The 21,860-nt window shown below is 54.0% G+C and overlaps 1 protein-coding gene and 1 non-coding gene across 4 annotated transcripts; one reads left to right on the top strand and one right to left on the bottom strand.

The window, feature by feature from the left end:
- Positions 1-1,324: 1,324 nt before the first annotated feature.
- SH2D6 (SH2 domain containing 6) lies at positions 1,325-6,797 on the top strand. 3 transcript variants are annotated; one of them, XM_019020758.4, is made up of 11 exons: positions 1,325-1,745; positions 2,377-2,437; positions 3,240-3,262; positions 3,712-3,772; positions 4,173-4,251; positions 4,478-4,508; positions 4,611-4,635; positions 5,193-5,251; positions 5,543-5,626; positions 5,796-5,954; positions 6,598-6,797. In XM_019020758.4, exons 1-11 carry the CDS (start codon positions 1,599-1,601, stop codon positions 6,712-6,714), a joined length of 846 nt encoding a protein of 281 aa, XP_018876303.3. In that variant the 5' UTR covers positions 1,325-1,598; the 3' UTR covers positions 6,715-6,797. The 3 variants fall into 3 exon arrangements, with proteins under 3 accessions (XP_018876303.3, XP_055234178.2, XP_063551807.1); XM_055378203.2 differs by having other exon boundaries at positions 5,543-5,954; positions 6,598-6,727; XM_063695737.1 differs by lacking the exon at positions 6,598-6,797 and having other exon boundaries at positions 5,543-6,004.
- A 5,225-nt stretch (positions 6,798-12,022) lies between these two features.
- LOC115933618 (U7 small nuclear RNA) lies at positions 12,023-12,084 on the bottom strand. Its single transcript, XR_004069485.1, has one exon. It is a non-coding gene; the product is annotated as a U7 small nuclear RNA (small nuclear RNA).
- Positions 12,085-21,860: the final 9,776 nt, after the last annotated feature.

The raw sequence follows: 21,860 nt of genomic DNA, 5'->3' as shown, positions 1-21,860 counted from the left end.
GGGAGGCCCAGGACTCGGCCACGGGGTGGTTGCACTGACCCCTCTACTCCCCACCCTGGCTTTTTCCAGGACAAGCTCAGTGGGAGCAGGCCCCGGTGAGTACTGGGACTCCTCTCTCCCCTGCCCTCCCCTCTTGTCTCTCTCTACCCCTCCTCTCCTGGGCACAGCCATCCCAGGAGCTGTGCTGTCTCTGCCTGGCCCCTCTCTGCCCAGGGAGACCATTCACACGCCTCCACTTCCTGTCAGCACTAGGGCTCCCCGACTCCCGGCTTCCCCAGGGCACCAGCTCATGCAGTTATGCACCCATGGGCACCAGCTCTGCCCCCAGCCTCCTTCTCTGCTGCCCTGGTACCAGGGCACCTGTCAGTCACACTGTCATGGATGTGAATGTCCCAGAACACAGCGTCTGTCTCACAGAAACTCCAGGGCCCCTTGGGCAGAGTTGACTAGAATGTGCTTGCAGGCTGGGGCCACCGCTCCCACCCCCCAGATGTGTGGGTAAGTGACACAGGGGGTCAGAGGGTCCCAACAGACTGGGATCCCTTGCAAGTCAGGTCCCCCCTGAATGACTGCACACCTCCTGCCTCCCAGAGCCCAGCACTGCGGAGTCACAGGGGCCTAGCTCTCCCATCTGTCTTGGCCAGAATCAAGGGTGCAGGGGACAGGGGATGGGCATAGGTGGAAGGGCCCCTTGTTTCCAGACTGCCTACCTCAGTGGCCCCGTGGCAGCATTGGGAATGCCTGTGATGAGTGGTTCCTTTGAGTTGAAGCACTGGAGCTGTCAAGGGCGGGTGGTTTATTATACTGGGGAAAGGTGGGCAGGGAGGAGGTGAGGTCAGCTTGTCTGTCCAGACTCCCCAGGTTGGAGAGAAGATGCTCCCAGCCCTTCCTTCCTGCCTGCCCCAGGGACTTGGAGACACAAGGTGAGTCTGCCTACTGAGGTTGGGGTGGGGAGGCAGCGGCCAGAGCCTGCTTTGAACACCCTCTCCCCTCCATTCCTGCTGTGCTGAGCATCCCTTCCTCCAGGCCCAGGAGGAGGACGAGGAGGAAAATAAGTATGAGCTGCCCCCCTGTGAGGCTCTGCCCCTCAGTCTAGCCCCTGCCCACCTTCCTGGCACTGAGGAGGACTCCTTGTACCTGGGTGAGGGCTGGGAGGTGGGAGGCAGGGAGACCAGGTGCTTGGGCAGGGCAGGAGGGTCCCCACAAGACAAGAGGGCATAGGCCTCGCCTCTCCTCCCCTGCCCGCACTAAGGCAGCAAAGGAGGCCTCAGCTGGCAGTCACCAGGGCCTCTTGGCTGGGCAGGGAGAGAGAGAGAGATGAAGGAACGGAGGGAGGGAGGAAGAAGAGTGGGAAGGGAAGAGGAGGGGTGGTGTAACCAAGGCAACAGCAGGGGCCTGGCATTCCCCTTCTGAGATCCCAACACTTCTTCAGGCCAAGGGCGGGGGTGCTGGGAGAGCCCCGGCTGCCGCTGGCATCCCACCCCCACTGCTCAGCTCCTCGGCCAGGTTGGGGCAGGGAAACTGCCCGCCTCCAGTTGCCATGGAGACTGGGTTGTCAGGAAGCCAATGAGCAAGGGGAGCGGGGGAAGGAGGAGGAAATGGAGGCTGGTGGAGGGGAGGCGGGAGGAAAATGGGAACCCACCTGGGAGGAACCCACCAACTCACAACACATGCGATCTTTTCCAGATCACTCTGGCCCCCTGGGTCCATCAAAGCCATCGCCACCCCTGCCTCAGCCCACCATGGTGAGAGGCCTCTCCAGAAGTCCCTCCTTCCCCACCCGCCCCATCCCAGGCTGCCATTTCCCAGTGAGTGAATCTTAGAGGCATCTCATTTGCAAGATTCCCCCACATTTGCATTCAAGAGGCCCCTGAAAAATCAGATGCCAGATGCATGAGAAGCCAGAGCCCTGCCGCTGTCAGTCACTCCTCCAACTCGCCTGGCCTGGTCCTTCCAGCCTCCCCTTCAGCTTCACCCACGGTGCCCTTCTCATGTCTCTGAGGGGGAGGGGAGGGGCTCAGCTGCCCTTCCCTTGGATTCTGGGGCCTGAGGACCCCTCCCCACCTCCAGAGCAAAGAAATCCCTTCCTCAGCTGTCAGTCACTGCCAGCTCCCATTCCCACCTTTATCCCAATGGGACTTTATGGATTTTGAAAGCTACTACCTTTATCATATATTTCACTAGAATTTTTGTAAAAAGCAGGGAGCGATTCACAACAAAGAAAGAGCCACAGGGTAGAAGCAAAGGGAAGAGTCATCCCTTTTGTACATTTTTAAAAGCTACACAGATACAAGTGGTCCCATCCCATCCTATCCCGCCCCATCCTTGCCCTCCTGCTCTCACCATCCGCGCTCACCAGCCCCACTGTGCCCACAGCTGAAGGGAGCAGTGAGCCTGCCGGTGCCCGGAAAGCAGGGACCTATCTTTGGGAGGCGAGGTAATGGGGATGTCCTCTCTTTCTGTGGCTCCACCCTGGGATGGGGAGTACTCCCGCCACGGGGTAGAGCTGTGCTTGCCTGACATGGGTCTCATACTCTGCCCCTTCATGGCACTCCCCTGGCTGTGCCCCTTTTTAACCTACCAATCCTCTAAGGTAGGCAGGCAGGTGGCGTTGCCTCTAATGAAATGAATGAGGAGACTGAGGCCCAGAGATATGAAATGCTGTGCCTAAGATCACACAGAAGCAGAGTCTGCTCTTTTTTTTTTTTTTTTGGCTCGGCTGCTCTGATTTTTTTTTTTTTTTTTGAGTCGGAGTCTCGCTCTGTTACCCAGGCTGGAGTGCAGTGGCACGATCTTGGCTCACTGCAACCTCTGCCTCCCGGGTTCAAGCGATTTCTGGCTAATTTTTGTATTTTTAGTAGAGACAAGATTTCACCATGTTGGCCAGGCTGGCCTCAAACTCCTCACCTCAAGTGATCTGCCCGCCTCGGCCTCCCAAAGTGCTGGGAATTACAGGCATGAGCCACTGTGCCCAGCTGCTATCATTTTTTGAACAGTCCAAAGTCATTTGGAGCCAGGCCTGCCAAGTCAGTTGGGAGGTCAGGAAAGGTGACACCATAGGGCTGTGCAGAGAACCATCAGGGAATGAAAAAAGCTTTCTCCTGGGGCTTCAAAGCTGGCTCTGAGATGCCCTCCTCGGAGGCGCCCTAAGGAGACTCTGCTTTTTCAGCCTCAGTCCCACTGAATTCCTTTCTGCTCCCTGCCGTGCATGACAGGTGGTTCTCTCCTTTTCCTTCCAGAGCAGGGTGCATCGTCCAGAGTGGTGAGCAGCCCCTCCATTTCCACCTCACTTTCCAGGCTTCTGGTTAAGAAACTGGCAGGGGTGGGGTGGGGGCTAGGGAGGGCCAGGAAATATCCCTGAAACCAAGGGAAAAGGCCCAGAGCAGGGCCCCTGCCCCTCAGCCACAGGCCCCTGGCAGGCAATGAGCCAGCTGTCCTGAGGATGCTGCCCAGGGATCCTCCTCACACTCTCTGAGAGCTGGGGCCCATGGGCGCCTCTGAAGGGGAAGGTGCTCATGGGATGCCCCCTCTGAGACAGAGGAGAAATTGTAATCATTCAAGCTAGCTCCCAGAAAGAGGGTCACCATGTGAGGAGGGAGTGAGGTGCCTGCCACCCCTTCAAATCGATGGCTCCTCCCCCAAAACCCCAGTCCTAAATGGAGCCTCAGGACTGGTCAAACCCATGGTCTCACACACCCCTCCCTACCTTAGGTGCCAGGCCCTCCAAAGAAACCTGATGAGGACCTCTACTTGGAATGTGAGCCCGATCCAGGTGAGCCCCTCCCTCAGCTCCGGACCCCTCCTGCCCGAGGCCCTCAGCTGCTCACAGCACAACACACTCTCCTGGCTCCATCTGCTTCCCTTGCTGCCTCTCACCACCCCCACCAACACGCATTTGCCTTCAGTCACCGCATGGACATCACACTCCTGCCTGTGGTCCAGGTTGACCCACACTGTGCCAGCAAGGGAGGTGCTCCCCTTAGAGCATGGGCTGGGTGGGGCTCCCCAGCTGCTGCGGCCAGGACAGCATCTGCCTCTGGTTGGAAGCACTCCCAGAAAGTCCAGGCTGCAGAGAAGCAGCAGGCCCTGCAGCTGTTCTCAGCCCCGCCCTGGTCAGCATGGATTCCCTGCCTGGTGCTCAGCTGAGCCCAGCCTGCCCCTCCCTGTTTCAGTCCTGGCTTTGACTCAGACTCTCAGCTTCCAAGTCCTGATGCCCTCAGGCCCTCTGCCCAGGACATCAATGATGCCCAGGTAAGTGCTCCACTAGGTGTGCACCTGTGTGTATGTATGTGAGACACAGAGAGACAGCACCCCAGTTCAGGCTTCCCCAGCCCTGACCCTGGGATGGAATCTCCTTGCACTGTCCCATGGTTGTTGGCAGTGGTGGCAGGGGCAGCTTGGAATGCTGGGCTCACTGGCCCTTTCTCTTGAAAAACATAAAGACCCTGAGTTCTCTCCCCCAATTTGCTTCCCACAGGCCTACCACAGCCCCCCAGGAAACTCGGAATGTAAGAGGCTGATGGTCAGGGGAGAAGAGAGGGAGGCAGGGAGGGAGGTTCAGGGTGGTACCTGGGGCCCGGCCTCTTCTGATCAGACCTCCTGTATGCCAGGGAGCAGCAGATGCCGCCTCTAAAGGTGAGTAAAGGCTGGTCCAAAGGTAGTGAGTTATCCCAACTGATTGTTCACAGTCAGTTACAGATCAAACTCCTTGTTCTACCCTTTCCCCACTTCTCACTACTGCACTTGACTAGACTTAAAAAAAAAAAAAAAAAACTAGGTGAATGCAGGCATCTTCAGCATGAATGCAGGTGGTCCTGCCAGGGCCTGCCCCAGCCCCAGCCCTGCAGGCCAGACTCCCTCAGGCCCCAGGTTACTGAGGATGTCCCTGAAGCTCTGACTCCAGCTGAGATCAGGCCTGAGGGGACCCTCTTGGGCATTTTCCGGTGCCTGCACCAAATCAGGAAGCTCCTAGTCTGTGCCCCAAGATCACGCCTCATTCGGAGGTCACACGAGGCCTGGCTGGTGGGTCCTACCAGGGCACTGGATCTGGAGAGTGGAGGAAGCACTGGGTGCCGGGGTTTGGGCTCGGGGCCATGTACGCCTCCTCCTACCCCCCACCCCAGCAGCTGTCCCCTAGAAGCCGCCTTTGCCCACCCCCACCCCACCCCAGCTCAATAATCTGCTTCTTCTAGAAGGAAGGAAATCGTCTGTTCCCTCTGTAGCCCCCACTGGGAGCGCCTCAGCTGCTGAGGTGAGGAGGGGCTGGGAGCAGGCCGTAGGGAGAGGTTCCAGGAGCAGAGCCTGAGAGTCCTTACCCAGGAACCCTCTTGGGCTGAAGGGTGCCCCACTGCAAGAACACATTGAACACGTGTGCGGCACCCCGCCGTGCCCCAGACAGGGACACCACTTTGTTCTGCCTGAGGGGGAGGGACTCAGTTGAGCATAGGAGATGGGAACACAAATAACTGCACCCTGGGTCCTCGGCTCCGCATGCCTGATTGAGTGCCCTGGCATGTCTCTGAGTGACTGTGTGTATGCACAGGACGGTGATCTGCTGGCTCAGCCTTGGTACTCGGGGAACTGTGACCGCTATGCTGTTGAGAGTGCCCTGCTCCACTTACAAAAGGTGGGCAGCCACGGACCCCGGGTCTTCTCCGAAACCCCTTTTGCTCACAGGCTGTGGCTGGCCGAGCAGTGGGGAGCAGGAGAGCCAGGAGGGTTCTGGCCCCATCATGGGTCAGGGCGGTGGGAGGGCCATTGGAAGATGAGGTTGATGGCTGGGGTCTCCTCCACAGGATGGGGCCTATACCGTGCGCCCCAGCTCAGGGCCTCATGGCTCCCAGCCCTTCACCCTGGCAGTGCTTCTCCGAGGCCGGGTCTTCAACATTCCCATCCGGCGGCTGGATGGCGGACGCCACTATGCCCTGGGCCGGGAAGGCAGGAACCATGAGGAGGTGGGAGCTGGAGGAGGCAGGGGCCTAAGGAGGGACCACAGAGCAGTACCCCGGGCCTAGCCAAGAGCATTTGCCTAGGGAAAAATCTTCATTTTGTATCTTTCTGGGGTAGGCAGAAATGACAGAGCCCAGAGCCCTGAACTCCTTCCCAGACACCTGGCCCTCTGGTGGGGGAGGTGCCCCTCCTGCCATGGCTCAGTCTGCACAGGGTCGAGGTGGGGCCTTTGTGCCCTTAATGAACCCAGCTGGGAGGAGGGCGGGGTCCAGGATCTTCAGACTCTTGTCTACCTCCCCCGAGGACTTAATGTTGCACCCAGCATTTGCCAGGATGCAAACTAGAGACACCCATCACACAGCTCCCCACGCTGGAGGACCAGGGCAGAGGCGCACCCTAGAGTCAGTTTGATCTAGCCTTGGACATAAGAGTCTGGCCAGTGGCGTGCCCATGGGTGCAGCAGCAGGAAAGTTGCCTGAGGCCTGGAACAGGGCAGCAAAATGGCAGTGGAGTGGCATGGGGCAAACAGGAAGGAAGATATCTAGAAAAATGTCAAAAGTCCCCTTGCCAGAGTCCCACAGTTGCCTCAGGAAGTTGCTCCCAGCATGAGGCTCATGGGACTCACGGATGCCCTGCCTCCCTGGCCAGCTCTTCTCCTCCGTGGCGGCCATGGTCCAGCACTTCATGTGGCACCCTCTGCCCCTTGTGGACAGACACAGCGGCAGCCGGGAACTCACCTGCCTGCTCTTCCCCACCAAGCCTTGAGGCCACAGCGAAGTACACACTGCCTTTGGCCCCAGTTTGCTTCTTGTCCCGCCCCACCTTGGGCTGTCTTCCTCTCTCATTCCCCACCCCTCCTCACCCTAGCCTTTCCCAGTGCCCGCAAGCAGCATTAATGGGGAAAGGCTGCCTGGAGGCCCAGGGAAGGGTCCTGGAGACCCCACCCCATGCTCACCTAGAGCCTCCCACTGCCCTCTCTGTTGCCTCTCCAAGGCTGACACCCTCTTCCTGGCCTCCAGGAATGCAGGTGTCTGCCCAGTTCACTAGGTCCTGGATGAAGGAACCGTGGTGGCCTAGACCAGTCAGGGGACAGCACAGGCACTGCCGGAACAGCAAAGGATCCTCTCACATCTACTTGTGGGCCTAGGGCACCCTGAGAGGGACTGGCCTACCTTGCACAAGTTCGCATTCAATAAACATTTGTTGAATGAATTATTGAATCTGCTAAATGAAGCAGAGGTGTCCTGCACGAGGGAGGCCCCACGGTTCTCAAGTGTCACAGGGCAGATTAGCCTGCAGTTATGGAGATGCAGGAGTTAGGCCCGGGCAGAAAGGGCCAGCTGTTTCTACCTGATTAGGGCTTTTACTTTTAGATGCTCTGTGCCGAGCGAGGCCAGGCTGAGTGGCTGATTTTTGTTTTGATTTGTGGGAGTTGGAGTGGGGAAGGGAGGGAGGCTCAGTGCTGTCTCTGACACCCTATTAAATGAGGAGAATGGAGTCCATTACCTACTCCTCCAACACCTACTTACTGTACCGTGCTCCCGGGGGAGTGATGAGCCTGATTTGGGGAGCTTGGTGTTGTCTAGAGGAGGGGAGACAGTGGGCCCCGGGAAACAACTAGATCTGATGCTCCAGTCTAGGGTCAAAGCTAGGGAAAGCTGAACAGTGGCGCTCAGAGAAGACAGGACAGCGGGCGAGAGCTTGGGGGGCGATGGGAGGTGGAGGGGCACTCCAGGTCCCCAGGGGGCCAGGCGGAGCTGCGGGACAGGGTGCAGACCCCGAGGCCCAGGGAGCACCGGGTGGCCGGCGGCCTGCAGGCTGGCGAGGGCGTCGGGCGGCGCAGGGCAGGCCAGGGGGCGGGGGCGTCTGGGGCCCTGGCGTGGCGCCCGGAACACCCCGTGCCGGAAGCTCCATGTGACCGTGACTCCGCAGAAGCCGCGAGCGCAGCGAAACAAAGGGCGGCTCTGCGGCCGCCTCGAGCTCAGGCTGGCACCGAGGGCCCGGACCCCCATCCCACTCCGCACCCCCGGGCCTCCCGGCCCTTCTTGCCCTCCGACCCCGGGCTCTGGCAGGGCCGGGAGGCGCAGGAACCCCGCGGGGGATGGGGCCGGCGGGCTGGCACTGAAGACACTGGGATGCAAGCGGGAGGCTGGGGGCGGGGCTGCAGGGCGTGGACGGTCTCCGTCAGTGCCGGCTCCTGCGGATTACCGCCTCGGAACCGTCATTTCTTGCCTGTAATAAGGGGAAGATAATCGTCCCTACGTAATCGTCCTCCGGTTAGGAGGCTTAAGTGAGACATGCCACGTAAAGGGATGCCTGCGTAAAGGGGTGCCTGATGGGGAGAAGGAAACACCAAATTCGGGCCAATTAGCTGCCACTGTCAAAATCGCTGGGAAGACAGTTATCGGCCAGGGCACCAGGAAGGGGCACGGGCTGGGGCAGCCGTCATAGGGGTGGGGTGCGGGGGGCGGGTGGACACCGGTGTGTGTATGTGAGGAAGGGACCAGCAGCGGAGGCCTCTAGCAGAAACAGGAGAATAGGAGACCGGCAAGACACGCCCTCAGCCCCAGTGGCCCAGCCCTGGCTCCCTCCAGAACCTGGCCTCCGTCCTCCACACCCTCCCCAGCCTCATCCCGCAGGCCCTCAGGGGCTGTGGAGGCTGGGGAGCTTGGCACCTTGGGCTGGGACTCAGGGTACAGTCAGCCCCCTAGTATCCCCACAACAGCTCTACAGCTTCCACTTCCCTAGAGGAGCTCTCCACTCTGTGGCCACAAAGGCCTCGGGACTCAGGGGCCTGTTGTTACTGAGCCCCGCAGCCATGAGGCCTTTGGTGGGGGAGTAGAAGTTACAGCCCAGAGCTCCTGAAGTTAATGGCCCAACAGGGACTCTGATTTTTCCCAGCTTAGGGACTAACTTCAAGGAATTAGCCTCCATTCCTCCCCGCCCTGGGGAGAAAGAGAGGAGGAGCAGCTAGGCAGTGGGACAGTCTGTAACCCGGGCCCTTGAGGGCAAAAAGGAACCTGTTGCCTGCCCAGTGCCTCCTCAGCTTGCAAGCCTGAGCAGATGGCCCCTTGTCCAGGGAGCCTTCACCACTCCCCCAGCCTGGGCCCAGGTACTTAGGCCGTCGTCTCTTCACTCCCAGGACAGACCGGCTACTACTGCCCACTATTGGGTATTCTGGGCCTGGAATACAGCAGGTGGCGCATATTTATTGAAAGAGTGATCAAATAGGTCAAGTCTATTCTGGATTCCTCTAAAGCTGATAACATTCTTTTATCAGGGCCTCCTTTGTTAAGTGAAAAGTCCAATCCAGTGCTGTCCAATAGAACTTTCTGTGATGATAGAAACGTTCTGTATCTGCATTGTCGAGTACAGTAGCCACCAGCCACTGGGGGTCATTGAGCACTTGGAATGTGACTAGTGTAACTGAGAAACTGAATTGTTCATTCATGATTTAATTACTTTTAAATAGCCACATATGGCCAGGGTTCCAAGTCTCATGCCTTCGCAAGTGTGAGGGGCAGTGGGGAAAGCTGGAGAGGTCGGCAGGGACTAGGTCTGGAGGAGCCTGGGAGGCCTCCATAAGGCACTGGGGAGCCATGGAGGCTCTGAGCAGGGGTGGATGCAGGAGGGATGATGGTATCCTAGGAGCATCACTCTTGTTGTGTAGTGCTGAATGGGCCAGAGGGGCCGCACAGAGGCCAGGGGAACATTTAGGGGCTACAGGTATTCTGATCATTCAGGCGAGAGATGAGTCCCCTTGATTTTTCACCATGCCAACATCCCTCTAAGCACCCCATCCCCATTTCCTCCCACCCAGCCAGCCAGACTCTAGAAAATTCTAGGCAGGGTCACCGACTAGGGGATTAAGTCTTTGAGAAGTGCCGTTTGGAGGCCGGGTGAGGTGGCTCACACCTATGATCCCAGCCTGCTGTGGCGGGCAGATCACTTGAGGTCAGGAGTTCGAGACCAGCCTGGCCAACGTGGTGAAACCTGTCTCTGCTAAAAATACAAAAATTACCCAGGCCTGGTGGCACATGCCTGTAATCCCAGCTACTTGAGAGGCTGAGGCAGGAGAATTGCTTGAACCCGGGAGGTGGAGGTTGCAGTGAGCTGACATCGCGCCCCTGCACTCCAGCCTGAGAGACAGAGCAAGACTCCGTCTCAAAAAGAAAAAAAAAAAGTGCCTTTTGGTGAAGAAGCCCATGTATTACAAACAGACAGTGGGTTACCTGTCTCCAGAGGCCGGGGAGGGTCTGTAGCACAGGGAAGCTGAAGGAGTGTGCAGCTGAGAAGGGCATGAAAGCCTCAGCAAAACCACACCTGCCGGGGCTCAGAGCATGGTCTAAGCAACCTTCTGCCAGGCTTTCAGCTTTGGTTTCTGAAGAGGCAGTCTGATCTTTGGTGAAAACACGGACAGAAGGACCCAAGTTTCATTCTGGCTCAGCCACTCACTTCCTGCGTAACCTTAGCCTCAGTCTCTCCACTTTTATGTTTTTGAAACCGAGTATTACTCTGTCACCCAGGCTGGAGTGCAGTGGCATAATCTTGGCTCACTGCAACCTCCACCTCCCGGGTTCAAGCAATACTCCTACCTCAGCCTCCTAAGTAGGTGGGATTACAGGTGCCTGCCACCACGCCCAGCTAATTTTTGTATTTTTTTTAGTAGAGACGGGTTTCACCATGTTGGCCAGGCTGGTCTTGAACTCCTGACCTCAAGTGATCCACCCGCCTTGACCTCCCAAAGTGTTGGGATTACAGGCATGAGCCACCGTGCCCGGCCAGTCTCTCCACTTTTAAAATGGGGCTAATAATACATATGTCTCAGGATTGTTGTGAGGATGAGAAATGATGTAAATAACATGTATAGGCTGGGCGCAGTGGCTCACACCTGTAATCCCAGCACTTCAGGGGACCAGGGTGGAAGGATCACTTGAGCTCAGGAGTTCGAGAATAACCTGGCCAATAAAAAAATCCCATCACTACAAAAAAATATAAAAATTAGCTGGGTGTGGTGGTGCGTGCTTGTAGTCTGAGCTACTTGAGTCTTCGAGGTTGAGGCTGCAGTGAGCCATGATCACGTCACTGCACCCTAGACTGAGCAACAGAGCAAGATCCTGTCTCAAAAAACAAAACATGGATTTAACATATACTTTCCAGCCATAGAAAAAGAATGAGATCATGCCCTTTGCAGAGACATGGATGGAGCTGGGGGCTGTTATCCTTAGCAAACTAACATGGGAACAGAAAACCAAATACCGCATGTTCTTACCTGTAGGTGCCCGTACTAAGTGATGAGAACACATGGATGTGTAGAGAGAAACAACACGCACTGGGGCCTATCGAAGAGGGGAGGGTGGGAGGAGGGAGAAGATCAGGAAAAATAGCTAATGGGTACGAGGCTTAATACCCGGGTGATGAAATAATCTGTACAACAAACCCCTTTGACACAAGTTTACCTACGTAACAAACCTGCATATGTACCCCTGAACTTAAAAGTTAAAAAGATCCATATACTGGCTGATTGTGGTGGCTCACACCTGTAATCCCAGCACTTTGGGAGGCCGAGGCGGGCAGATCACGAGATCAGGAGATCGAGACCATTCTGGCCAACATGGTGAAACCCCATCTCCACTAAAAATAAAAAAAATAAAAAAATAAAAAAAAAATTAGCTGGGCATGGTGGCGTGCACCTGTAGTCCCAGCTACTCGGGAGGCTGAGGCAGGAGAATCACTTGAACCCGGAAGGCAGAGGCTGCAGTGAGCCAAGATCACGCCACTGCACTCCAGCCTGGGTGACAGAGCGAGACTCTGTCTCAAAAAACAAAAACAAAACAAAACAAAAACCTGTATACTTAGCCTAATACAGAGCTTGACATGAAATAAGAGCCATCTGATTGGTACCTAATAATATTAATAACTGTGATTTGGCAAAGCTTGGTTCAGGTCACTTTTTTGCTGCATTTTTAAGGACTCAGTCTTTCCCAATATACACACATACTTATGACGTCTTTAGGCACTGTAGGTACTGTAATAATTATTGTTGTTGTTTTTTTAAAAAAATTTTTTTTCAGGGGGCTTTCTGGTAAAAACTGGAAAGGCTGCTAGACGAATACTAAAAGAGCTGTAACATTAATAATTATTGTTTTGTCTGCTCACTGGGCTTTCCTGTTCCCCTTCTGGTAGCACAATCCACTTCCCCCACTATAGATCAGGCATGTGACCTAGGTCTGACTGGGACCAAACAGGGCCCATGAAAACCTCTTGATGTTGAGAGAGAGAAGCCAGCCCTCTTTCCAAATCTGAGCTGCAAATGGCCACCTTCCCTGCGATGTGGATAGAGCAGAAGTGAAGCAAAGACAAAGAAAAAGAGTCTTGGAGACTTTGGGTCCTGCCCCAAAGCCGCAGCATTTGCCTTAGTGCCCCTTCCAGTTATGTGAGCTAGAAATTTCCTTTTTGGCTTAAGCTAGTGGGAATATGGCTTCTGATCTTTGTAAAGAAGACTCCAGGCCGGGTGCAGTGGCTCACACCTGTAATCCTAGTGCTTTGGGAGGCCAAGGAGGAAGGATTGCTTGAGCTCAGGAGTTTGAGACCATCTTGGGCAACATAGTGAGACCCCTGTCTCTACAAAAAAATAAAAAGAAAAATATTAGCAGAGGTAGTGATGTGTGCCTGTAGTCCTAATTACTTGGGAGGCTGAGACAGGAGGATTGCTTGAGCCTGGGAGTTCTGGGCTGTAGTGTGCTATGCTGTTCTGGAGTCTGAACTTAGTGGCATCAATATGGTGACCTCCCAAGAGTGGGTGATCACCAGATTGCCTAAGCAGGGGTGAACCTGCCCAGGTAGGAAACAGAGCAGGTTGAAACTCTTGTGCTGATCAATAGTGGGATCATACCTGTGAATAGCCATTTGCACTACAGCCTGGGCAACGTAGTAAGACCCCATCTTTTAAAAAGAGAAGAAGAGGAAGACTCCTGCCCAGTACAGGCACACATGTCCTTGAAGTTCAGGGAGGTCAGGAGATTCGTCTGAAGCACAGAGCAGTTAGTGGTAGAACGATTAATAGAACTTAGACTTGTCTGGTCATCTCTGAATTTACCATAAACTATACCATACATTCCATTGTTCACTCACAAATAATAATTGAGTGCTTACTATGTGCCAGGCACCAAACCAGCATCTCATTTTTCCTCTACATCTGCTGAAAGATTCTCCCTCCCCAGCTTCACTACCAGTCTCTAGGAACCCTTGAGTCAGGGGAAGACTCAGCCAGGTAGAGAAACAGCCTTTCTCTACCAGGATAGGGCCCAGCACACTCACTGTCTTCCCAGAATCAGTACTCCCAGAACTCTTAAGTGCTAATGATGCAAGAGGAGCCAGCGAGCTACCCACCCACCTACCCCCGTACTTACCTGCCTACCTACATTCTGTGGTTCTGCCCAGCATGGAGTAAGTCCTAGCCCTGGCCCAGGGACCCCAGCTGGGCTCCTTCCTGCACACCTCTCTGAGCAACTGTGCTCCTGTTGCCCTCATGTCTGCAGTGATCATTTTGGGGGATACTGAAGTTGTTTTCAAAGTGTTTTTGGGCTGGGCACAGTGGCTCATGCCTGTAATCCCAGCACTTTGAGAGGCTGAGGTGGGCAGATCACTCAAGCTCAGGAGTTCAGGATCTGCCTGGGCAACATAGTGAGACCCTGTCTCTGTAAATAAATAAAAGTACTTTTGATCTAAATTCTCCTGAGTGTTCCCTTTCTTTACTTTGCAAAGCTGGTTGAAGAGAAAGAGAGGTGGCAGCAGCAGAAGGATGTCATGACAGTAGTTTCCAAATCTGGTCCTCAGAACACCCATGAACCATGATGATGATCACCATGTCATCATTGGTGACAAAAAAAAAAAAAAAAAAAGAGAAAAACACAACCTGTGGCATGAGCTTTTTTTTTTTTTTTTTTTTTTTTTTTTTTTTTGGAAACAGAGTCTTACTGTGTCACCTAGGCTGGAGTGCAGTGGTGCGATCTCAGCTCACTGCAACCGGCATGAGCTTTTTCTGTGCAAAACTATTCCATTTAAGGGCCATCTTTTAAATGGAAGTCAAGTTCTTCCTCCTTTCTTGATGTTAAACTATATTTTCTTGACTGGGCGAGGTGGTGGTGGTTGGTATTCTCAACACTTTGGAAGGCCGAGGTGGGTGGGTCACCTGAGGTCAGGAGTTTGAGACCAGCCTGGCCAACATGATGAAACCCCGTCTCTACTAAAAATACAAAAAATTAGCTGGGCATGGTGGTGGGCACCTGTAATCCTAGCTACTTGGGAGGCTGAGGCATGAGAATCGCTTGAACCTGGGAGGCAGAGGTTGCAGTGAGCTGAGATCATGCCACTGCACTCCAGCCTGGGCAACAAGAGTGAAACTCCATCTCAAAAAAAAAAAAAAATACACACACACACACACACACACATACGCATATATATGTGTGTATATATATTCTTTCAAGTCACTTGATTTTGCTGGGCCTCAGTTTACTCATCTTTAAAATGGGGTGAGACGGGCAGGGTGGTTGGCCTCAAGGATCCCTAAGGGCCTTTCCAACTCCAGTATTCCTACTGCCTGGGACTATGCCTCTCTCACAGCCTGGGCCACCTCCCAACTCCCACCCTACTCACCCCAGCACCCTCTCCCCTATGCCCCCCACCAGCCCTTCTACTTAGCTCCACAAGGTGTGCCCTCCTAAGTGTCCTCTGGGGAGAAGTGCCCCTCCACCATGCACTCTGGATTCCCAGGAGATACAGTGGATAAAAGTCAAACATGGGTTTCAGACATTCTCATGTGGATTTGCCCAGCTTCCATGCAGCCGGGAAGTTGGAGGGACAGAAGGTGGGAGATAGGAGCAAAAGCACAACAGGCACCAGGGTAGGGGCTGGGTGGGGAAAGAGCATTGAAAGAGAGGGAGGTTCTGTCTGAGTCATAATAGCATAGATTCCTAGGACATCTGAGCTGCTGGGCTCTGAGACTGCCTTGTCCTGTCTCCTCACATTATAGATGAGGAAATTAAGGCCCACGGAGGGGAGAGCAGTCTGTGAATGGAGGGGAGAGGGTAACTCCATTTTTCCTCTAGCAGCTCCTCAGCTAAGGGAAAGTCCTGCCTGTGGGAAGGAATCAAGGAAGAGAGATTGGGAAATCGAGGCCAGAGCACTAAGTTAGGACTGACCAGAACAAGGGCCCCAGGCTCCCGTGAGCCCGTGTTCCTGCTCCCCCGCCTGCTTTCTGCTCCAGTCCCTTCTCCGGTCTCCCTTCCTTTGCCTGTAGACCTCAGCTCTGCTCTCAGGACATCCCAGATAGCAGCCCTCATTCTCAGAACACACTTTTCTTCCCAGGGTACATCCACTTTTGCACCCCAAGAGGATCCGGAGATAAAGAAGGTACCAGGCAATCCCAAACACTGGGGCTGGGTCCCAGGGAGAACAACTGAGCTAGGTGTCTCACCTGCGAACCTCCTGTCACCTTCAGCCCTGAGATGCAATGGCAATAATCCATGGCCACTTTGGAAGCCTCTCTCATATACTGTCAGCTTGCATCTGCGGCACCTGCAGCTGTTGCTGGGGGCTCATTTTTATATTTAATTTTTTAGAGACGAGGTTTCTCTTGCCCAGACTAGAGTGCAGTACTGCAATCATGACTCACTACAGCCTTGAACTCCTGGCTCAAGCAATCCTCCTGCCTCAGCTTCTTGAGTAGCTGAGACTATAGGGCACACCACCATGTCTGGTTGTTTTTTAAATATTTTGTAGAGACAGAATCTCACTATGTTGTTCAGGTGGGTCTCGAACTTCTTGGCCTCAAGCAATCCTCTTGCCTTGGCCTCCCAAAGTGTTGGAATTACAGGCATGAGGCACTGCACCCAGCTGGAGGATTGTTTTTAAAGCAGTGATGTCATGGCCAGAGAGAAACCAGCCCCACAATTCCCAGATCAGCCTGGGAGATGTCCACAAACTTAGGAAGGCTTCCAGCAAAGAGGCCTTGGGCAGGCTCGGTGATCTCCCAGGCCCTAGGCTGTGCCTGCCCTTGATTGCACAGAATGTTCACTGCCTGGGAAGCTGGGAGCTGGGACAGCTGGGTGACCGGGAAATGGAGGGGCTGAGGAGCTCCAGGCTGGCCTGCTCCTCCTTGCCACCCTCTTCCTGATAACAACAGACAAGGCTGGGAGGCTCCTGGGAGCCTGCTGCCTAATTCCCAGGGCCTGGCAGCCAGCCCTGCAGCTGATGCAAGGCCAGGGGTGGGTGAGCTCAGCCTGTCCCCAGCACCCAGAGCCTCTTGCACCTGGTATGCCCTTGAAAATGCATCTGTTCATGCCCCCTCTGCCTCAGCCTCCTAGGGTCCAGCTCTATTCCTTCTGAAAGCGTAGGAGGGCCACCTAAGGATCTGGAAGCAGGCCTTGCTTGGGGGATGGGGTGGGAATTAGGCAGCAGGTTCCCAGAAGCCTCCTGGCCTTGCCTGTTGCTATCAGGGAGAGGGTGGCAAGGAGGAACAGGGCAGCCTGGAGCTCCTCAGCCCCTCCATTTCCAGGTCATTTCTGAGCATCTCTGAGTCAACCCCACACCTCTGCATGGGCAGCCTAAGAGCAGTGCGGGGACCACAGCCCCGCCTCCAGGGACGTCTGCAGTGGAATAGAGGGGCAGGGCTCCCTGCGGGCTCTGCCCCTCAGGGTCTGTCCACACCAGCCCACTTCCTCTTCCGGGAGAGGTCAGACAGCCCCTGGGAAGTCTCCAGACCTTCTTATCCCATGAGAAGATGGACTTTCCTCCTCTGGCTCTCCCCTTTTACTGGACATCCAGGCCCGATGTAGGAAGGCTGGGGCCTGTCACTCTTCAACAGCCCTCAGGTGTCATCAGCTCAGGACCAGGACTGATTCAGCATCTACTTACTAAGAGCTCTGTAATGAGAATGTGACAAATAATAACTCGACGCATATCAAATGCATGCCTCATCTTACAAAGTGCTCTTGCGATTAGTGTTTTGAGGGATCCTAGTGACGATGCTGTAACGTAGGGAGGCCCTAGGTGGAGAAGCTGAGGCCCAGGGAGCTGAAGTGGCAGCACCAGGAGTCACACCACAGGGTCTTCCCATATTCTTCTGCTACTTTAGTCCTGCCCCATACACACGCACTGAGCAGGAGGCAGGCTTCCTGCCACATGCTCAGCTGTCACAGGACACCAGCTGGGACAGGAAGCAGAGAACAGTGTTTCCCATGGGCAGTGGTAGATGTAGGAGGCTGGGAGACCAGGACTTGTGGATTTAGGGTAGTGGCATGCCAGAGCCACACCTGTCTGGGAGGGACTGGAGACAGGCTGAGGAGCAGGGAGGGTACCTGGAGCACTGGAGCTGTGCCTCCCTTTACCATAGCTGTTTGCTTAGACAATACTCAACTGTCCTGCTGAGCTCAGGCTGGCATCATTAGGATTGGGTCTGTTGCCTGGGGATTGAGGCTGGCTACAGGACCGGCTCCTCCAGTTCTGGCCAAGGACCAGTGGCCGTGGCCATCACTGGCCTCCTCGCTGATGCCAGGATTGAACAAGGCCTTTCCAGTCTGCCCATTGTATCTGGGGCCTGCCCTTTGTCCTCAACCCAGTCTGACCGTCTCTGGGGGACCACGCACCTACCTTCATGACTCCCGGCCAACCCTCCCAGCGGCTCTTGCAGCATATGCAACTACTGCTGCTGGTGAGCTCAGGCAGCTAGACTCATGGGCAGGCGAGAACATGGTGTCCTGCGCTGGAGGGCAGGCACAGGCTGTGCCAACTGCACCCACCTCTCCCAGACTTAGGCCTGGCAGGGAGGCCTGCAGTGTAGGCAAGGGCTCGCTGGAAAGAGCGATGAGGAGGCCCAGCCTGCTGAGCACTCCAAGTCCTCCTTCTACTCTCCTGTCCTTTCACTGAGAGGAGATCTAAAGAATAAAGTTTAGCTGGGCGTGGTGGCTCACGCCTGTAATCCCAGCACTTTGGGAGGCCGAGGCAGGTGGATCACCTGAGGTTGGGGGTTGGAGACCAGCCTGACCAACATGGAGAAACCCCGTCTCTACTAAACATACATAATTAGCCAGGAGTGGTGGCACTTACCTGTAATCCCAGCTACTTGGGAGGGTGAGGAAGGAGAATCGCTTGAACCCAGGAGGTGGAGGTTGTGGTGAGCTGAGATCGCGCCATTGCACTCCAGCCTGGGCAACAAGAGCGAAACTCCGTCTCAAAAAAAAAAAAAAAAGAATAAAGTTTAACTCCTGACTCTGCCCCAACCCTGAACCAATTCCTAGAACCTTGAATTACTTGAATCACTTTTTTCTTTTTTTTTTTGAGACGGAGTTTCACTCTCTGCCCAGGCTGGAGCGCAGTGGCATGATCTCAGCTCATTGCAGCCTCCGCCTCCCGAATTCAAGTGATTCTTGTGCCTCAGCCTCCCGAGTAGCCGAGATTGCAGGTGCCCGCCACCACGCCCAGCTAATTTTTGTATTTTTAGTAGAGACAGGGTTTCACCATGTTGGCCAGCCTGGTCTTGAACTCCTGACCTCAGGTCATTGGCCCGCCTCAGCCACCCAAAGTGCTGGGATTACAGGAATGAGCCACCGCACCCGGCTCACTTGAATCACTTTTAAGTTTGAATTCTCTTTATTTGTTACTAGATATTACAATCACATGGTATGACACTTAAAAAGTGCAAAAGAGTATAATACAGAGAAAATCAATTCTCCCCCCACGCACCTATGGCTCAGCTGCCCCGTTCTCCACCCTCCAGGGGCAAGCAGTGCTACCAGTCTTTTGTATGTCTTTCCAAAGATAAGGCTTCATTAACCGCTGATTTTTTTTTATTATCTGAGCTCACACGGCAAGGTCACAACTCGCTTAACTCTTATGCTTGGGATGAGGAAGGACAAACTCCTCTGCTTTGAACATTCCTTGAGAACCAAAAGGACATGACCAGAGGCAGGCTCTTCCCATCACAGGCCCCCGCTCCAGTTCTCTCTCCCCTCACAGCCCTCCACCTGTTACCCCACTGGACGCCCAAGGCAGAAGCAAAGAACAGATGGTATTGGCCTCCTTGTTTCTTAGGAAAGTTGAGGATCCAAGAATTAAGAAGACTCAAGGTCACAGCTAACTGGGGCACCCTCAGTTTTTCATATCATTGCCCCACTTCCCTATTATCTTCTCTTTGCTTTGTAAATGACGTTGAGTTCTTAAATATCTCACCACAACTTGTCTATGGAGATCTCAAGGAGAGGGTCAAGGACTCTTCTTCTTGGGTCATCTCTTATGAGCTGGATTTCGAGCTGGGCCCCAGAGCAGCCCCTCAGCAGTGGCTGAGGACGCTGGCTGAATGCAGTGAGAGAGGGAGGGGGTCTGCTGTTCTTCCAAGGGCACCCCGAGGCCCTGCGGTTTCTCCCAGGACACACACACACATCCCTGGCCACCAAACCCACTGGCCCACGGGCCCTGTGCCTCATGAATTCTTTTTCATGCAGTTGGCTCTGTTAATGCCCCTGCTCAGAAGACCAAGTCTGTGGGTTGGCTCCCCGGGGGTGAGGCCTCCCGTGGTGAGACATTCTGTTCCTTGGCCATGAACTGAACAGTGTTGCACATTACAACAGGATGACAGAAAGAGACTGTCCCTCCGTGAAATGGAAAATGCACAGTTCTCTAGCGGAAAGGGTGACTCCTCCTGCGACCCCCTCCTCCTCCCAGTTCCTTCTCACCCCACCTCTATGATCCGTGGGGTTTTTCTGAGATGAGCCTTCATCTATTATATCTTCACATTCTGTCTTTGACGTAAAAGCTGACTTCAATAAAGCAGGGCTTGGCTGGGCACAGTGGCTCACGCCTGTAATCCCAGCACTTTGGGCAGCCAAGGAAGGTGGATTACCTGAGGTCAGGAGTTCGAGACCAGCCTGGCCAACATGGTGAAACCCCGTCTCTACTAAAAATACAAAAATTAGCCGGGCATGGTGGTGCTTGCATGTACACCCAGCTACTAGGGGGGCTGAGGTCGGAGGATCACCTGAGCCCAGGAGGTCGAGGCTGTAGTGAGCTAAGATTGCAACCACTGCACTCTAACCTGAGTGATAGAGCAAGACCCTGTCTCAAAAAAAAAAAAAAAAAAATCAGCAAACCGTGTTGGCTCTGCCTTCAAAATATACCCACCACTGGCCCTGCTGCCACTAATCCTAGCCACTGAAGTCTTGACCACAGCCTACCAGGCCTTGTGTGATCTGGCCCACTGCCACCTCCCTGGCTCCATCTCCTGCCACTGACTTTTCCTTTGACCCCTGCCACACTGGCCTCAGACACTGCAAGCCCACTCTTGCCTTGAGTGTATTGCTGTCTTCTCAGCCTGGAATTCTCTCCCCCAAAACACTCACAGAGCTGGCTGCTCTATTTCCTTCTGGTCTCTGCTCAGATGTCAACCCTCAGTGAGGCCTCCCCACACTACCTTAAGACGAGGAAATCTTCCCACACTCCACATTCTAGATTCCTCCTCTTTGCATTTTTTCATATATGTGTGTATGTGTGTGTGTGTGTGCACATGAGTGCACATATATAAAAATAAAATATCACAAATTTCCGAATTTCCTGAATTGGGCGATGATCGCTCTAGCTACTTCCCGCTGGATAGGGGCAAAGAAGTCTCACTCCGTCCCTCAGGCTGGAGTGCAGCGCTGCGACCTCGGCTCACTGCAACTTCCACCTCCCGGGTTCAAGCGATTCTCCTGCCTCAGCCTCCTGAGTACCTGGGATTACAGGCATCTGCCACAATGCCTGGCTAATTTTTGTATTTTTAGTAGAGATGGGGTTTTGCCATATTGACCAATCTGGTCTTGAAGTCCTGACCTCAAGTGATCCTCTCACCTTGGCCTCCCAAAGTTCTAAGATTACAGGTGTGAGCCACTGCGCCTGGCCTTTTTTTTTTTTTTTTTTTTCTGAGACAGGGTCTTATGCTCTGTTGCTCAGGCTGGAGTGCAGTGGTGGGATCATGGCTCACTGCAGCCTAAATCTCCCAGGCTCAAACCATCCTCCATCCTCAGCCTCCTGAGTAAATGGAACTACAGGGTGTGCCACCATGCCTGGCTAAATTTTTAATTTTTTGTAGAGATGGTGGCGGGGGGGTCTCACTATATTGCCCAGACTGGTTTTAAATGCCTGGGCTCAAGTGATTCTTCTGCCTTAGCCTCCCAAAGTGCTGGGATTACAGGCATGAGCCACTATACTTCTTCTTGGCTATTTATTATGTCCCTCTCCTATCTAAACTATAAAAACTCCACGAAGATGAAGAATTTGCCTGAATTATTTCCTGCTAGAGCCTAGCAGGTAGAACAGTGTCTGGTGCATAGTTCCTGTTAAAAGAAAAGCTTCAGCTGAATTAAATGTAAAAGCTGAGTAAAGAACGATTCCCAAATCAGGCAGCCTCCTGAGCCAGAGTAGGCCCACAGACTGCAGTGTAGCCACGTGGTGGAAGAAGATTTATGGACAGAAAAAGGAAAGAGACATACAGCAAACGGAAGCGAGGTACAGAAACAGCTGGATTGGTTGCAGTTTTGCATTTGCCTTATTTGAACGCAGTTTGAAGAGTTGGCCACATTTGATTGGTCAAAACTCGGTGATTGGCCCAAGAGTAGATTACGGTCTGTTTATGCTTCCATTTAGGCTGTAGTTCATGATATACAGAGAAACCTTTAGGCCAAACTTAAAATATATAAGGAGGCCAGGCGCGGTGGCTCATGCTTGTAATCTCAGCACTTTGGGAGGCCGAGGCAAGTGGATCACCTGAGGTCAGGAGTTCAAGACCAGTCTGGCCAACATGGTGAAACCGCATCTCTACTGAAAATACAAAATTTAGCCGGGTGTGGTGGTGTGCACCTGTAATCCCAGCTACTTGG

Source organism: Gorilla gorilla, chromosome 12 (genome assembly GCF_029281585.2).
Source record: "Gorilla gorilla gorilla isolate KB3781 chromosome 12, NHGRI_mGorGor1-v2.1_pri, whole genome shotgun sequence".
Lineage (NCBI taxonomy): Eukaryota > Metazoa > Chordata > Mammalia > Primates > Hominidae > Gorilla > Gorilla gorilla.
This window is presented reverse-complemented; position numbering and strand designations above follow the sequence as displayed.

Excerpts from the sequence above, each read along its gene's own strand:
- SH2D6 (XM_055378203.2), top strand. The coding sequence starts at position 1,599 with ATGGAGGCTGGTGGAGGGGAGGCGGGAGGAAAATGGGAACCCACCTGG. Across the intron at positions 4,636-5,192 it reads AGCAGATGCCGCCTCTAAAG|AAGGAAGGAAATCGTCTGTT; the intron begins GTGAGTAAAGGC and ends TGCTTCTTCTAG. Across the intron at positions 5,252-5,542 it reads GGAGCGCCTCAGCTGCTGAG|GACGGTGATCTGCTGGCTCA; the intron begins GTGAGGAGGGGC and ends GTGTATGCACAG.